The sequence below is a fragment of the Trachypithecus francoisi genome, unplaced genomic scaffold (genome assembly GCF_009764315.1).
Source record: "Trachypithecus francoisi isolate TF-2019V2 unplaced genomic scaffold, Tfra_2.0 Lachesis_group12, whole genome shotgun sequence".
Classification (NCBI taxonomy): domain Eukaryota; kingdom Metazoa; phylum Chordata; class Mammalia; order Primates; family Cercopithecidae; genus Trachypithecus; species Trachypithecus francoisi.
This window is the reverse complement of record NW_022681457.1, coordinates 20,392-37,795: the sequence shown is the minus strand read 5'-3', so window position 1 is coordinate 37,795 and position 17,404 is coordinate 20,392. Positions and strand designations below refer to the sequence as shown.

Here is a 17,404-nt window from a genome sequence, read left to right as displayed (position 1 = left end):
TTGAATGTGCCAGGCATGCTCCTGCCCCGGGGCCTTTGCACTTGCTATTCTAGCTGCCTGGAATGCGCTTCCTCCAGAGCCCCACAAGCCTCCCTTCTTCCCCTCCTTCAAGTCTTTGCTCATTTGTCACCTTCTCAGTGAGGACCTCTCTGCCCTTTCTAATTAAAAATCTCAGTCCCCCAATACTCTCAACTCCCCTCCATTTCCCCAATACACTTATCCCCATCTGACAGACAGCACACATTTATTATTTTATTTCCTGATTCTCTCCCCTGCCAGAGCGACCCTCTGGGAAAGTAGGAGTTTTTGTTTTACTTTCTATCAAGGCTGCAAGAGTCTAGAACTGGGTCTGGCATACAGCAAAGGCTCATTTATTGCTGAATGAATGCATAGATTGGGGGAGGGGAGGACAAGGTGAGACCACATTTGGGACCGGGGCTGGGGCGGGGTGGAGAAGGGAGCTGCTGCCCAGAGGGACTCGGTGAGATTCAGGGTGGGGCCAAGGCCAGCAGCTGGCAGCAATTTCTGAGAGGGGCTGGGCCTGCCTGAACAGGGAAGGGGTCCGGCAGCCGTGGTCACCTTGCTGGGACTGGCGTGTGGGGCCACAGGCCTGTGAGGCTGGGCCTCTCTGCCACCTGAGGCCTGCATGGCGGGGTGTCTGCCTTGTCCCCAGGGGAAGAGACTCAGGGTCACTGGTGGAGTTGGGGTAGGGCATTGAGGACAGACAGTTGGGAGCCCAGCCAACTGCCTGGGAGGCAGGCCTGAGGCCACCCCCTTGTCCCCAGATATCCAGATCTTGGAGGACTTTGGCATGGAAAGGGGCCAGAGCCTGATTTTCACAGGCACATGGCCCAGGCCAGCTTGCTTGAGGGAACAGACTGAAGGCAGGCATGCATTCAGGGGCTGTACAGGGACCCAGACCTGTTACAGTCTCCCATCCCCCTGCCAGGACACCTGCCCCATGTGCTGCTGAGTCCTTGGCCGAGTCCACCTCATCGGCCCCACAGCTCCCCATGGCCTCGTCCTGCTGGTCTCAGGTGTGAGGCTCCCAGAGGAGGGCTGGGGCCTTGGGCCTTGTCTTCTCCCCGGCTGGCCTGAGCCAGGACTCATCAGGAGGTTGGCACCAGCTGGCAGTAGGGGGCAGGGTCGGGGTTTAGCAGGTCCTGCTTGGGCGGGGAGAGAGAACAGAATTATGACTGGGTGGAGGGTGAGAGTCTTGGGGAGACAGAGAGGGACAGAGGATGAGAGACAGAGTGAGATGGGGAGAAACCCACAGAAAGAATGGAAGAGCAAGGTGGAAAGAGAGTGAGACGCAGAGAAAAGAGGTCCTGGAAGAGCCAGGAAATGAGGTGGACACAGTGACAGAGACAAAGAGGCAGGAGAGACAGAGAATGGAGAGAGAGACAGAGATGCAGAGAAACAAAGATTTGTAAAGAGATGCATCTTAGACAAGGCAGCATGAACAAATTGGAAACAGAGAAAGACAGAGAGATTGAAAAGGACACAGCCAGAGAAATTAGAGAGAGAGAGAGAGAGTCCAAGAAAGGGGAAGACAGACACACAGACATATGTAGGCCACTCAGAGAGAGACAGAGCTACAGGGACAGACAGCAGACAGGAGGGGATGGAGAAGGACTGAGCCCTGCAGTGGGGTTTCACTGGGGACCCGACTGGCTGTGTGACCCTGGGCAATCCCCTGTCCCTCTCAGGGCCTTGTTCCTCCAGTGCAAATTCAAGGTTTTGGATCCCTTTTGCAAAGAAGGAAATCACAGCCTTGGGAGGAAAAGAGATTTGCCAGGGTCTCTCAGGGAGGCGGTTTGGGCTTCTCCGAGAGCTGAGACCATGAGGCTTGTGGGGATGAGGGGAGGAGAGCCCCCAGTTTCGGTTGTCTTGACCCCTCCCCACCCAGGCTTCGGGGCTCCTGGATCCATAGGATCCCCACCACCCCTCCCAGCTCCCAGCTCCATACCTGGTACTGGTGGTTCTCTGGCCCTGCCTGTAGGGGTGGGGGTGTGGGCAGGGGCTACAAGGAAAGGACACAGGTGAGTGGGCGCTCGGCACCCCCACCCTCTAATCTTTGACCTTTGGTTCTGGGACACTCTCAGATTCCAAGTCCCCATTACCCCTCCCAGATTGCGAGGCCCCTGTGCAGAGGGGATTAGCTTCCCTGCACCTCAGCGTTCTCCTCTGACAACTGGGCACTGGGCCCCAGCTTTGTGTGGTATCCCGTCAACCACTCTGTTAACTCTCAGTCTACCCCTGTCAACACCTCTGGTTCTAAGCTCTTAGCCTTAGTGTTTTTTTTTTTTTTTTTTGAGACGGAGTCTCGCTCTGTCGCCCGGACTGGAGTGCAGTGGCCGGATCTCAGCTCACTGCAAGCTGTGCCTCCTGAGTTCACGCCATTCTCCTGCCTCAGCCTCCTGAGTAGCTGGGACTACAGGCGCCAGCCACCTTGCCCGGCTAGTTTTTTGTATTATTTTAGTAGAGACGGGGTTTCACCAGGTTAGCCAGGATGGTCTCGATCTCCTGACCTCGTGATCCGCCCGTCTCGGCCTCCCAAAGTGCCGGGATTACAGGCTTGAGTCACCGCGCCCAGCCTAGCCTTAGTGTTTTAAGCTTCTCTTATTTTTCGCTTTTTTAGAAAAAGACAGGATCTTGCTCTGTCACCCAGGCCAGAGTGCAGTGGTGCAATCATGGCTCACTGCAGCCTCAAACTCCTGGGCTCAAGTGATCCTCCCTCCTCAGCCTCCCTGGTAGCTGGGACTATAGGTGCACACCACCATGCCTAGCTAAATTTTTGTAGAGATGGGGTCTCGCTATGTTCCCCAGGCTGGTCTCAAATTCCCGGCCTCAAGTAATTCTCCCACCTTGGTCTCCCAAAGTGTTGGGATTTACAGGCTTGAGTCATCATGCCCAGCTAAGTTTTTCTTTTTATTTAATCTAATAACCTCTTTTTTTTTTTTTTTTTTGGGACGGAGTCTCACTCCTGTCACGCAGGCTGGAGTGCAGTGGCATGACCTCGGCTCACTGCAACCTCCACCTCCTGGATTCAAGTGATTCTCCTTCCTCAGCCTCCCAAGTAGCTGCAATTACAGGCATGCACCATCACACCTGGCTAATTTTTGCATTTTTAGTAGAGATGGGGTTTCGCCATGTTGGCCAGGCTGGTCTCAAACTCCTGACCTCAGGTGATCCACCCACCTTGCCCTCCCAAAGTGCTAGAATTATAGGCGTGAGCCACCGTGCACAGCCTAAGTAATTCATTTTTATAAACTTTTCATTATATATATAAAACCTCCCCATTATAAAGGGAGTAGCTGCTCAGTGCAGAAAACACAGACAAGTATAAAAGAAAAGAAGATAAAACCCACCCACCACCCTCCACACCCCAGAGACAAATGCTGCTTCTGTTGTGCTGTTTCCTTCCAGTCTCTTTTCCTTAGGATTTTTAAAAACAGGGAACAATATACAGAGAGTTGAGATTCCCAGACTTGGTGTCAAGGTGGGCCAGAGGACCACGGCCAGCTCAGAGGGGAGGCGCCTGTTAGCACTGGCTTCAGGGGAGAGGCTGGGGACAGGACTCACCCGGACTGGGTTTATGGGCCTCGTGTCACTGATGGGCGACACCAGGAGGACCGGAGAGGGCATCACTTCATAGATGTTGTCACCTGAAACAGGGGACAGGGGAGGTACCCGCTCACAGATGGGCCCCACAGGCCACTCTGGCTGCCTGTTGACATTCATTTATTTATTTATTCAACTAACATTTGTGCAAACTCTTCTTCTAGCCAAACCCAGTGCTGGGGACACAGTGGTGACCATGACAGTCCCGGGCCTGCCCTTCCGGGATTCACAGGCCAGTGGGGAACACAGACCAGTCTCCAGAGTGACAACCTGGAGTGTTTAGGGCTGGAGTGGGGGGACTGGGGGTGGGTGGGAGCCCAAGAGGGGGTGTCTAAGCAGCCTAGCCCTCAGTGAGGGCTTCCTGGAGGGGGCACCTCAGATAGTAGAGAGAAGTAAGAGTGAAGCTAAGGCAGGAGAGGGTGAATGCAGAGGTCTGGTGAGAGAGCCAGCTGTGTTTCAGAAACGATGTTTGATCTGTCTTGTGAAGGGCCTTGAGAATCATGTTAAGGTTCTCAAGGGCACAGGGGAGCCATGGAGGGCCTTTGAGCAGAGGAGTAACAGGATCAGAAGTTTAGAAAGATCTTGTCCCTGGATGGGTTGGAGGTGTCTGGAGGCTGGGAGATCAGTGAGGAGCTGGATGTGGGGGGGTCTAGGAGGCTGGTAGTGGCCTGTGGGGGTGGATGGGATCCACTCGCATGACGGGATGGGGGTGCCAGCCACTGAGAAGAAGAGAGAAAGCAGGTTTAGGGTGGTGCCGATGTGCTCAGATTATGTGGGTGGAGTTCAGGGGGCCCCAGGGAGGTCTTGGGCATGTGCATTGGGAGGCCCCTGAGTGAGGGAGAATAAGGGGGCTTGTGGCTATGGGGGAGAAGGGAGGAGTTGAGAAGAGGGCTAGGTAGTGAGATCTGGGGCTCTTGCCTTACCAGCATCATGAGCAGGGCCCAATTCTGGCTTCTCTGTGGTTGCCATCCTGGGGACACATGGAGGGAATTGATATTAGGATAGAGAGACACTTGGGTGGGTGGAGAGAGACTTAGAGAGGCTGGAAATCCCACCAGGCCCCTGAAAGCCACATGGTCTCTCCTTCAGAGTGAGCTAGGATGAGGCCTGAACTATCCCAGACTCTTATTCCATAATCCCCATCCGCAGTCCCTCAGTTTCCCTAGCCACCACCTCATGCCAATGAGCAACGTTCCCCAAACATCACCATTTACAGAGATCACCTACATGGTCCTGTTCCATCCACCTGTCTTAGCTTTCCTTAATGTTTCTCTTTACATTGATTCATTTGAATACCCTTATTTATTTTTTATTTTTATTTTTATTTTTATTTTTGAGACAGAGTCTCGTTCTGTCGCCCAGGCTGGAGTGCAATGGCGTGATGTCAGCTCACTGCAACCTCCGCCTCCTAGGTTCAAGGGATTCTCCTGCCTCTGCCTTCCAAGTAGCTGGGATTACAGGTGTGTGCCACAATGTTCGGCTAATTTTTTTTTTTTTTTTGAGACGGAGTCTCGCTCTGTTGCCCAGGCTGGAGTATAGTGGTGCGATCTCGGCTCACTGCAAGCTCCACCTCCCGGGTTCACGCCATTCTCCTGCCTCAGCCTCCCTAGTAGCTGGGACTACAGGCACCCGCCACCACGCCCGGCTAATTTTTGTATTTTTAGTAGAGACAGGGTTTCACCGTGTCAGCCAGGATGGTCTCGATCTCCTGACCTCATGATCAGCCTGCCTTGGCCTCCCAAAGTGCGTGAGGCACCACACCCGGCCCCTGCTCGGATAATTTTGTATTGTTAGTAGAGCAGGTTTTCACCATGTTCCTCAGGTTGGTCTCGAACTCCTGACCTCAAGTGATCCACCCGCCTTGGCCCCCCAAAATACTGGGATTACAGGCATGAGCCACTGCACCCGTCCTAAATACCCTTAATTTAAAAAGTACACTGGAACCAAGTGAAGTGGCTCATGACTATACACCCAGCACACTGGGAGACCAAGGCAGGAGAATTTTTTGAGGCCAGGAGTTTGAGACCTGCCTGACCCACAAAGTGAGATTCCGTCTCTACAAAAATTAGCCAGGCATGGTGGTCCGCACCTGGGGTCCCAGCTACTTGGGAGACTCGGGGTGGGAGGATAGTTTGAACCAGGGAGGTCGAGGCTACAGTGAGCTATGATAGCACCACTGTACCCCAACCTGGGCAATAGAGCAAGACTTTGAGTATGAAACAAAAGTACTCTTGACACCACTATAGCGAGTTTGTTAATTCACCAAATAAGTATTTACAAGCACCAACCATGTGCTGGGCGTCACTGAAGGCACTGGGGACACAGCGGAGCACAAGATGGACAGAGATCCCTGGCCCCCTGGAGCAGGCAGTCTAGGGGGGAAGAGAGGGGAAGAAAATTGGAGTAAAGCACTGACAGTAGAATATCAGAGAGCAACATTCCTTCCCTATGAAGGAAAATGGAGAGAGAGGGAGGTGGTGGAAGGTGTGTGTGCGGTTTTGAGTACAAAAAATAATAATTGACTGGGCGCAGGGGCTCACACCTGTAATCCCAGCACTTTGGGAGGCCAAGGTGGGCAGATCACCTGAGGTCAGGATTTGAGACCATCCTGGCCAACATGGTGAAACCCTGTCTCTACTAAAAATACAAAAATTAGCCAGGCGATGTGGTGGGTGCCTGTAATTCCAGCTACTCAGGAAGCTGAGGCAGCATAATCGCTTGAACCTGTGAAGCGGAGGTTGCAGTGAGCTGAGATTGCGCCACTGGATTCCAGCCTGGGCGACAAGAGCAAAACAAGAAGAAAGCAAGCTTGGAAATGGTGCATTCCTGTAGTCCCAGCTACTTCGGGGGCTGAGATGGGAGGATGGCTTGAGCCCAGCAATTCAAGACCAGCCAGGGCAACACAGGGAGATCTTATTTTTACAAAAAGTAAAAAATAAGCTAGGCATGGTGGTGCACACCTGTAATTCGAGCATTTTGGGAGGCTGAGGCGGAAGGATCGTTTAAGGCCAGGAGTTTGAGGTCAACTTGGGCAACATAGCAAGACCCCATCTCTACAAAAAATAATAATACAGATAATTAGCCAGGTGTGGTAGCACAGGCCTGTGGTCCCAGTTACCCAGGAGGCTGAGGTGGGAGGATCACTTGAGCCCAGGAGTCTGAGGCTGTAGTAAACTATGATCACGCCACTGCACTCCAGCCTGGGTGATAGAGCAAGACCCTGTCTCTCTAAAAAAGAAAAAAGAAATAGACCAGGCACAATGGCTCACGCCTGTAATTCCAGTACTTTGGGAGGCCGAGGCCGGTGGATTGCCTGAGATTAGGAGTTTGAGACCACTCAGGGCAACATGGTGAAACCCCATCTCTACTAAAATACAAAAAAATTAGCCGGGTGTTGTGGTGCACGCCTGTAGTCCCAGCTACTTAGGAGGCTGAGGCACTAAATTGCTTGAGCCCCGGAGGCAGAGATTGCAGTGAGCCGAGATTGCTCCACTGCACTGTGGCAAGACTGTCTCAAAAAAAAAAGAAGAAGAAGAAGAAAAAAGAATCCATGGCACAATTAAGAAAGGAGACAAAATTGCTGCTTTCAAATTCTAGGAACTGGTGAGTGGCAGAAAAATTAGACATCTTATCTACAATCAGTTCAGAATCAATTTCAAGAGACAAAGTTCTGAAGACGCTGATGTCATAAGAAAGGAATTTTTCACAAATAGACTCTCCCTGGGGGAAACAGGACCCCATCTCTCTCTCTCTCCCCACACAGAGGTAGGTGGCATCTGATAGCTTTGCCTACCACTGTCCACTCCCCTTCTTTGACAATAGCATCCAGTTTTCCTTTGGAGAGCTGGTCTACACTCTCAATTCATTTGATTAAACGGAGTTGGATCTATCCCAGGCTCTGGGGCTGCACAAATAGCCCAAGTTTGGCCAATCAGGGCTTTCCCTGGCCACCAACCCCTGGCCACAGTGATTGGGTCATGAAAATTCATGTGATCTGAGTTAAGCCAATGAGAGGTAGACTTGGGGCTTTTGTTGGAACTACCAGGAACAAGGTTGTCTCCTTGCTAGGAATGGCTAAAACGGTGGAGTATGAGCCTGCCCTTTGGGAGTGATCTTGTCGCAACAGAGGAGAGCCTGCCTGAGAATGAAGCCACCGAAGAAAAATACAGAGTTGAGGAGTATATAAAGGAGTCACTTGAGAACATTGAGCCCCTGGATGCAGCCCTACCTGAAGTTAATAAGTTATGTAGTATTAAACAATTCCTTGTTTTTGGGCAGGGAACAGGAAACAGGGAACAGTTTCCCACTCAGCACTTTGGGAGGCCAAGGCTGGAGGATCACTTGAGCCCAGGAGTTCGAGACCAGCCTGGGCAAAATCCCATCTCTACAAAAATAAAAAAATTAGCCAGGCCTGGTGATGCACACCTGTAGTCTCAGCTACCTGGGAGGCTGAGGTGAAAGAATCACCTGAGCCCAGGGAGGTCGAGGCTGCAGTGAGTCGTGACTGCACCACTGCACTCCAGCCTGGGTGACAGAGCGAGACCCTGTCTAAAATTCCTTGTTTTTGGTAAGTCAGTTTACGAATAGGTTTCCTGTCCCTTGCAATGCAGAATTCTGTTTAACACAGGATAGAAAGATCCTTTTCACCCCAAGAGTTCCAAGATTTGATGAGATTGTGTATGAGCCGGATGATGTGACTTGTGGAAGAATCCACGGGGTTTGAGAAGACAGTGGGAGGAGACAGGAGAGGGACATCTGGGGACCCTGTACCTGTGGCTCTGGCCCTTCCAGTTCCTTGTCACCAGGAGATAGGCAATGCAGCTGATGAGAAGGGCCCCAGCAGCAAGAGATCCAATGATGGTGGCTGCCAGGATCCCAGCGTTGGTGGGCAGGTGTGTACTGGGCAGTTCCTTATTCTTTTCTGAGGGATGAGAGAAATAAAGAGAGAGAGGGGGGACTGTGCGATGTCTCCTGAGGGTTCCCCCAATCCCCTACCGACTGTATCAGTGACTGCCTGGAGAACTGAGGGGTAGTTTCCTATTTCCAGCCCAGAGCTTTCTCCTGCTTTTCAGATCTGAGCATCCAACCATCTGGGTGGCACATAAAATCCAATATGTCCCAGCGGGCTGGGCGCGTTGCTCATGCCTGTAATCTCAGCAATTTGGGAGGCTGAGGTGGGAGGATCACTTGAGCCCAGGAGTTCGAGACCAGCCTGGGCAACATAGTGAGACCCTATCTCTATTAAAAAAATTTTCAACATGTCCCAGATGGAACTCCTCAGCTCTCCCCTATCTCAATGTCACCGGTTCCCTAGGGTTTCATATGATCCTCAGCACATCCAAAATCTGTTTGCTGACAAGCTCCCTAACCCTACCCCATCCAGCTGATTTTATTTTTTTTCTTTTTTGAAACAGCATCTCACTCTGTTGCCCAGACTGGAGTGCAATGTCATGATCGTGTATCACTGCAGCCTCTAATTCCTGGGCTTAAGCCATCCTCCCACCTCAGTCTCCCAAGTAGCTGGGACTACAGGCACACACCACCACTCCCGGCTAATTTTAAAAGTTTTTGTAAAGAAGAGATGTCACTAAATTACTCAGGCTGGTCTCAAATTCCTGGACTCAAGCAGTTCTCCTGCCTTGTCCTCCCAAAGTGTTGGAATTACAGACATGAGCCATCGAGCCCAGACCCAATCTGCTTTGCTTTTTCTCACCTCAGTTGATGATACCTGAATCCTTTCAGCAGAAGGATGAGGTTCTGGGCTGTGTTTTGCAGGAGATGTAGGGGACTCGGAGGATTCTTAAGTTGGACTTGCCAGAATTAAGACCACGCCTACCTGGCTCTTATCCTCTGACCTCCCAGCTTTACTCTCAAACTGGACATCTGTTCTATCCCAACCCTTCTTGGCAGCTAAGCTCATAGACTACGAGATCCTAATGCTGCCTACTGGCTGTGTGACCTTGGGCAAATTACACAGACTTGGTTCGTCTGTGAAATGAGGATAATACGAATACCTAGCTCTTAGGGTTGTTATGAAGTTTGAAATACACACACACACACACACACACACACACACACACTGTTCTCTCAATGATCCAACAAAGAAACTCTATGCCATTTTACAGATAAGGAAACTGAGGCACAGAACAGTAAATTGCCTTGCCTTATGGCTCACGATAAGTGCAGTGCTGGGATCATACCCAGGCCACCTGAACTCCCTAATGACCATGCTGTGCAGCTTCCAAAAGGGGCACCTGTGACCTGGGAGCCCCGGAAATGTGGGGAGAAGCCACCTCAGGCTCCATGAGTGAAGTAAGGACTTTTATCTCCAGCTGGACTAGAGTGTCATTTTATGCAGATTTGTGTAATCAAATGAATGCATGTGTTGAGTCAACTTTTGCCTATTTCATCCGTTTCTCTAAAATTTTTTCTATCCACTGTCCAAAACCCATTTTAAAATTTAACTAGGGGCCAGGAGTGGTGGCTCACGCCTGTAATCCCAGCACTTTGGGAGGTCGAGGTGGATGGATCACCTGAGCTCAGGAGTTGGAGACCAGCCTGGGCAACATGGCGAAACCCAGTCTCTACCAATAAATAAAAAAATTTAGCCGGGTGTGATGGCACGCGCCTACAGTCCCAGCTACATGGGAAGCTGAGGTGGGAGGATTGCCTGAGCCCGGGAGGTGGAGGTTACAGTGAGCTGAGACTGGGCATGATGGCTTACTCTTGTAATCCCAGGACTGGGAGGCCAAAGTGGAAGGATTGCTTGAGGCCAGGAGTTTGAGACCAGCCTGAGCAATACCAGTAAGACCCTGTCTCCACAATCTTGTGTGTTTTTTTTTTTTTTTTAAAAAGCATACAATCTATTTACAAGTGCTCTACCCTCATGATCTAATCACCTCCCACAAGCCCCACTTTTTTATTTTTTGAGATGGAGTCTTGCTCTGTTGCCCAGGCTGGAGTACAGTGGCATGATCTTGGTTCACTGCAACCTCTGCCTCCCAGGTTCAAGTGATTCTCCTGCCTCAGCCTCCCAAGTGGCTGGCATTACAGGCACCTGCCACCACGCCCAGCTAATCTTTGTATTTTTTGGTAGAGACAGGGTTTCACCATGTTGGCCAGGCTGATCTCGAACTCCTGAGCTCAGGTGATCCACCCACTTCAGCCTCTCAAAATGCTGGGATTGCAGGTATGAGCCACCATGCCGGGCCCAAGCCCCACCTTTTAATACCATCATCTTGGGGGTTAGGATTTGAACATACGAATTCTGGGGGGATCTGCGTCCTGTGGAAATGCCAAGGGGCCACAGCACCTCCCTCCCTCGATCACCTTCTTCTGGTCTCTCCTCTAAGGTCACTTCTTGAGTGAGGTCTCCCTGATGACCCCCCTTCCCATGTCACATCATTCTGATTCATAGTCTTTACTCAGCAAGTCATAACCACTGCGTGCCTCCATTTTTCAATCTGTAAAATGGAGACAATAATGGCACCCACCTCATGCAGTTGTTTTAAGGTAAAAATGAGTAAATATAGGGTAGTGGTTCTCAACCAGGGGTGATTCTTATCCCAGGGTGGAGACATTTGGCAATATCTGAAGACATTGTTGGTTGTCACGACTAGGAAGGTGCTACTGGTACCCAGTGAGTAGAGGCCAGGGGTGCTGCTGAAATCTCTGCAACACACAAACCCTCTATTGGGAAGAACTGTCCAATACTAAACATCAGTAGTGCTGAAGCTGAGAAACTATGCTTTAGGGAAAAGGTTTAAGATGGTGCCTGGCTCTTCACAAGCACCCAAGAAATGCCAGCTGTCATTATTGTCCACCACCCTGTCCCTCACACTTTGCTCCGAGTGGATTCATCAGTAAATACTCGCCTTGGTAAACAAGATGGTACATTTTCCAGTGTCAGGCACAAGGCAGGCATTTCATAGATATTTTATTAGTTAATGCATGTGAGGGTTAAAGACTATCTCTGGGGACTGGTACACAGTAGACGCTCAATATGTGTCAAATGAATGAATGAGAGGACCAAATGAAATAGTGTTTGCACAGCACCTGGTGCATGGAAGCTGCTCAGGGCTCATTAGTTTCCTCATCTCATCCCCAGACCCTAACACTTACCAGCTACCTGGACCTCAGTCTTGGCCTTCATAGTCCATTCAGAGTTGATGGTAACGGCTACTTGGTAGGTGCCACTGTCTGTAGGCTGGGCGCGGCGCAGCAGCATAGAACCATTGGGGAAGCCCACGATGTCTCGCTGTCCCATGGCACTGCCATCCCTCTGGGGCCGTTGTATCCCAGGGATGTAGGTAAATAGCCTCGTGCCTCCATACATCTCCTCCCCCAGGTACCAATTGAAGTCCTGGAAGGTGTCTGGGACACCCTGGACTGACAGGAGAAGGTCCTGGTTCTTTTGAGGCTGCTCTGGAATCTTCTGGATGTGGAGGGCTGCCTGGGAGCCTTGGAGCATCCGGAGGACCAGGATTGAGGCTGTGGGAAGTTATAGGGAAGGGCTGAGATCAGGGGTGTTGCCAGGGACCATGGCATGCTCCTCTCTAGATAGAGATCTTCAGCGGGGAGCAAGGACTTTGAGTGCTGCTCATTGGAAACAATGCTGGGATTGATTAGTGATGTCTGCCCTGGGTGCAGGTGTGGGAACCCAGGCATGGATACCAGATTTGCCATCCTATTGATCCAGAGGTTTTTCTACCTTGAGATGCTGTGTGGCCTGCTTCTAAACACATGGACTCTCTGAATTCATTCATTCATTTATTCAACCAATACTTACAGGCATATGTAATATATAAGCCATAATACCAACTATATATAATACATCTAAACTTCCTTCAATTTCTAGACACTGGAGATATAGCAGGGAACCAAACACACATAAATTCCTGACTTCATGGTCCTAACATTATAGAAAATTCCATAGATAAAATGGTAATGAGGCTGTGATTCTGTTGCTCCTCCCCCATCTCACTCTAATTTCATATTCTCAGGTAATCTTCCCTGACTTCTAAGAGGAAACTTCAATCTCTGGGCTGAGTCCCCATTTCTCCCCTCGGCCTTTAGGGTCTATTTCCTCCTTACCTGAGAGCAGAAGGCTCTTTGAGAAGCAGCCCTGGGTCCCCATGGGAATCTCCATCTTGGCTTCTTGCGGAAATGCCAAGGGGCCACGAGCTGGACACTAAGGGGGCCAGAGGGGTGGGCCCTGGCTGTCTGAAGTAGGCCAGCTCAGTGGGGATCCCAGGGTGCCTTAGAGACACTGCTGAGGCTGGCCCAGCCCCCGCCTGCCCTGTCCATGGGCTCTGGAGGCTCCACCTATACTCCCTGGGATGGAAGCACAGACAGAGGTTGAACCAGTTTTTCAGGGTGACTGGGGAACTTCCCAGGACTCCTCCCCTGACCCTCTTCAACCTCTTTTTCTCACTCAGCGTGACTACAACAGCAGTCACTATAGCAATAGTCATAGCAGCCTCTGTTTGAACAATTCCCCTGGGTTTGCTCAAACACACACTACCTCATTCAGCAGCCACCATAAATAACTGTTCCCATTGCACAGATGTGGAAACAGAGGCCCAGGAAAAGACGCAAGTCTGCCAATAGACAGAGGTGGGATTTCACCTGTGACTGACTCACTTGAAGGCTCTGAGACAGGCCAGGTGCGGTGGCTCACGCCTGTAATCCCAGCCCTTTGGGAGGCCAAGTTGGGTAGATCATAAAGTGAGGAGTTTGAGACCAGCCTGGCCAACATGATGAAACCTTGTCTCTACTAAAAATACAAAAATTAGTCAGGCGTGGTGGTGGGCACCTGTAATCCCAGCAACTGTGTAGGCTGAGGCAGGAGAATCACTTGAACCTGGGAGGCAAGGGGTTGCAGGGAGCCGAGACGGCGCCACTGCACGCCAGCCTGGGTGACAGAGCGAGACATTGTCTCAAAAAAAAAAAAAAAAAAAAAAGCTGTTAGCCTAGTGGCTTTTAAATTTAATTTTATTTTATTTTGAGATGGAGTTTTGTCTTGTTGCCCAGACTGGAGTGCAATGGCGTAATCTCGGTTCACCGCAACCTCTGCCACCAGGGTTCAAGTGATCCTCCCACCTCAGCCTCCCGAGTACCTGGGATTACAGGCATGCACCACCACGCCCAGCTAATTTTGTATTTTTAGTAGAGACGGGGTTTCTCCATGTTGGTCAGGCTGGTCTTCAACTCCTGACCTCAGGTGATCTGCCCACCTCAGCCTTCCAAAGTGCTGGGATTACAGGCGTGAGCCACCGTGCTTGGCCTGTTTTGTTTTTTTTTTTTCTCTTGAGACAGAGTCTTGCTCTGTCTTTCCATTCATGAACATTATTTTGTAGTTTTTAAGGGTGTGTGTGTTTTTTTTTTTTTGAGACGCTCTGTTGCCCAGGCTGGAGTACAGTGGCACAATCTTAGTTCACTGCAACCTCCCAGGTTCAAGTGATTCTTCTGCCTCAGCCTGCTGAGTAGCTGGGATTACAGGCATGCGTCACCATGCCTGACTAATTTTTGTATTTTTAGTAGAGATGGGGTTTCGCCATGTTGGCCAGGCTGGCCATTCCTGATCTCAGATGATCCTCCTGCCTCGCCTCCAAAAGTGCTAGGAGTACAGGCACGAGCCACCTCACCTAGCCCCAGAGTGTATGTTTTGTACTTTTCTGGATCATGTTTACTCCAAGTGTATTACTCTTTTTTTTTTTTTTAAGACAGGGTCTCACTCTGTTGCCCAGGCTGGAGTATAGTGGCATGATCATTGCTCACTGCAGCCTCCAACTCCTGGGCTCAAGCAATCCTCCCATCTCAGCCTCCTGAGTAGCTGGGACCACAGTTGTGTGCTACCATCCCTGGCTAATTTTTTTATGTTTTGTAGAGATGGGATCTCGCTATGTTGCCCCAGGCTGGTGTTGAACTCCTGGGCTCAAGTGGTCCTCCCACCTTTGCCTCCCAAAGTATTGGGATTACAGATGTGACTCACCACACCTGGCCTAGCCTAGTTTATAAAAAGCAGTCTCCATTCATTCCAGCACACACTCCCAGGGCCCAGTCGTGGGTGCTGGGTGATGTTGGTGACACAGTGATGATTGAGACCATCTCTGCTCTGCCCTCTGTCCACAGTAGGGCACACAGTCCTGTAGGGTGTGGGGGGCAGACCCCTCTCACACAATTATGATCCAGAGTGATCAGGGCTGGGATGGAGGAGCCCAGAAGTCTGGGAGAACCCAAGGAGACACACCTCATTCAACCTGAGGGCTAGGGAGGGCTTCCTGGGGGAGGGGGCATCTGAGCTGAGACCTGGAGTAAGAGTAGAAATGAGGCAGATGATGGGGTGAGGCAGCCCGAGGTACACCAGGCAGCATAAACAGCAATGCAAGGATGTGGAGGCTGAGATAGTCATCAAGGCATATTGAGGAGGCTGCAATATCTTGGGTGAGTGGAGGCAGGAAGGAGGGCGTAGGGCATGTGTATGTGAGGCTGGGAGGTGGGAGAGATCAACTATGCTCTGTTGGTTGGATCAACAGAGCTTGGGTGATGGAGGGTCTAGTGTTGTGCTGTTTAATATCACAGCTATTAGTTATATGTGGCTATTTACATATAAACTTAGGCCAGGCACAGGTGACTCACACTTGTAATCCTACCCCTCTGAGAGGCTGAGGTGGGAAGATTTCTTGAGCCCAGGAATTTGAGACCAGGTTGGGCAACATAGTAGGACATCTTTACAGACAAAGAAATTTAAAAAATTAGGTAAGCTTGGTGGCTTTCAACTGTAGTTCCAGTTACTCAGAAGGCTGAGGCAGGAGGATCGCTGAGCCTGGGAGGTCGAAGCTGCAGTGAACTTTGATCATGACACTGCACTTCAGCCTGGGTGACAGAGTGAGACTCTGTCTCAAAAAAAAATATTGAATAGGCCAGGTGTGGTGGCTCATGCCTGTAATCCTAGCACTTTGGAAGGCAGAGGCAGGCAGATCACTTGAGGCCAGGAGTTTGAGACCAGTCTGGGCAACAGGATGAAACCCTGTCTCCACTAAAAAATACAAACATTAGCTGGCCGTGGTGGCGCACGCCTGTAATTCCAGCTACTTGGGAGGCTGAGGCAGGAGAATCACTTGAACCCAACAGGTGGAGGTTATAGTGAGGGGAGATTGTGCCACTGCACTCCAGCCTGGGCAACAGAGCAAGACTCCATCTCCAAAAAAAAAAAAAATTGATTGAATATATATATATATGTAAAAGTGTATATATGTGTATATGTATATATAAATGTATATATGTGTGTATATATATTCAAAGTAATTAAAATTAACTGCATTAAAAAATGCAGTTCCTCAAACTAGCCACTTTCAAGTGCTCACTAGCCTCATGTGATCAGTGGCTACTCCATTGAACTGCACAGACAGAGAACGTTTTTTTCATCATCATCTTAGAAAGTTCTGTTCGGGAGCGAGAGCTGACCTTGGGAGCTGAGGCAGGCGGTGCCAGGCATTTGTACCCGGTGAGGTCCATCGGGAAGAGACAGCTAGGTCGGGGTGTGGCATATCCATAGCACTTTGTGTGTGTCTGAGTGTTCCGGACAGACACACGTCTTCAGCTTGTCGGGGGTGATGGTATCTTCTAGAGGCCTCAGGTTGAGGCAGATCAGGAATCTTGACGTTGAACTGCCTTGAAGGATGGAGCGGCCCGGCTATAGACTGAATGGCTGCAGACTCCAGGGCAGCTCTGCCATGAGCTAGTGAGTCTGGCTGAAAACCTGGTTCTACTACCATTTGGCTGGGGGATTTTGTGGCAAATGACTTCACCTCTCTGGGCCTCAGTTTCCTCTGCTGGACAATGGGGATAAGCATCACCACCTCACAGGGATGTTGGGAGAACTGGATGCAAGAGGCCCGGCAAATAAGCAACAAATGCCTGTCATTGTTATTATTATTGTTGTTGACCTTGTCTTTGGACTTGCCCATCTCCCACATTGCCCCCACCCCTCGTGACCCTGCTGAAGAGAAGTGTGTTTTCCCTGGAGGGATTTCCAATCCTCCACAGCCTCAATGTTCCTTAATGCCAGGAAGATTTCATGCTGGGTTCATGGGGTCAGAGTACCCTCAGCATCCACCTTCAATCCTTTTTTTTTTTTGAGACAAATTCTCGCTCTCTCCCCCAGGCTGGAGTGCAGTGGCACGATCTCAGCTCACTGCAACCTCCACCTCCTGGGTTCAAGCGATTCTCCTGCCTCAGCCTCCCTAGTAGCTGGGACTATAGGCGCACACCACCATGCCCGGCTTATTTTTGTATTTCTAGTAGAGACGAGGTTTCACCATGCTGGCCAGGCTGGTCTGGAACTCCTGACCTCAGGTGATCCACCCACCTCGGCCTCCCAAAGTGTTGGGGTAACAGGCATGAGCCACCGTGCCCGGCCATTCAATCCTTCCTGCAGTTTTGTAGTTTCCTTGGTCTGTCTCCTGGAGAGAGGTTGCTGCAAACCCAGCAGTTATTTTCAGGCATGGATTAAGCACAGCCAGCTATTCTGGATTTTCCGGTGGCTGGATTCTACTCCCCCTCTGTCTACTTCCCTGCCTCCCTCCCTTTCTCTCTCCCTCCCCCCCGCCCTTCTCCCTTTCAAACAAGGACTTCGATTCCTTTTGCATTATTAAAAGAAGAGTCAAGGTTCACTGCAGAAGTTTTAGACAGTACTTAAAACAGAATAAAATCCAAACATGTTCCAAACACCCAGACAGAGGTAGTCATTGCTGGTAAAAGAGGTCTAGGCTTTCAT

The 17,404-nt window shown here is 50.5% G+C and overlaps 1 protein-coding gene across 3 annotated transcripts; it reads right to left on the bottom strand.

Annotated features, from left to right (window-relative positions):
* Nucleotides 1-241: 241 nt before the first annotated feature.
* CEACAM19 (CEA cell adhesion molecule 19) lies at nt 242-16,750 on the bottom strand. 3 transcript variants are annotated; one of them, XM_033223599.1, is made up of 9 exons: nt 16,093-16,750; nt 12,718-12,957; nt 11,746-12,114; nt 8,395-8,545; nt 5,913-5,996; nt 4,548-4,594; nt 3,586-3,668; nt 1,970-2,023; nt 242-1,163 (listed from the first exon to the last, which is right to left on the bottom strand). In XM_033223599.1, exons 2-9 carry the CDS (start codon nt 12,770-12,772, stop codon nt 1,110-1,112), a joined length of 897 nt encoding a protein of 298 aa, XP_033079490.1. In that variant the 5' UTR covers nt 12,773-12,957; nt 16,093-16,750; the 3' UTR covers nt 242-1,109. The 3 variants fall into 3 exon arrangements, with proteins under 3 accessions (XP_033079490.1, XP_033079493.1, XP_033079492.1); XM_033223602.1 differs by lacking the exon at nt 5,913-5,996; XM_033223601.1 differs by lacking the exon at nt 16,093-16,750 and having other exon boundaries at nt 12,718-13,256.
* Nucleotides 16,751-17,404: the final 654 nt, after the last annotated feature.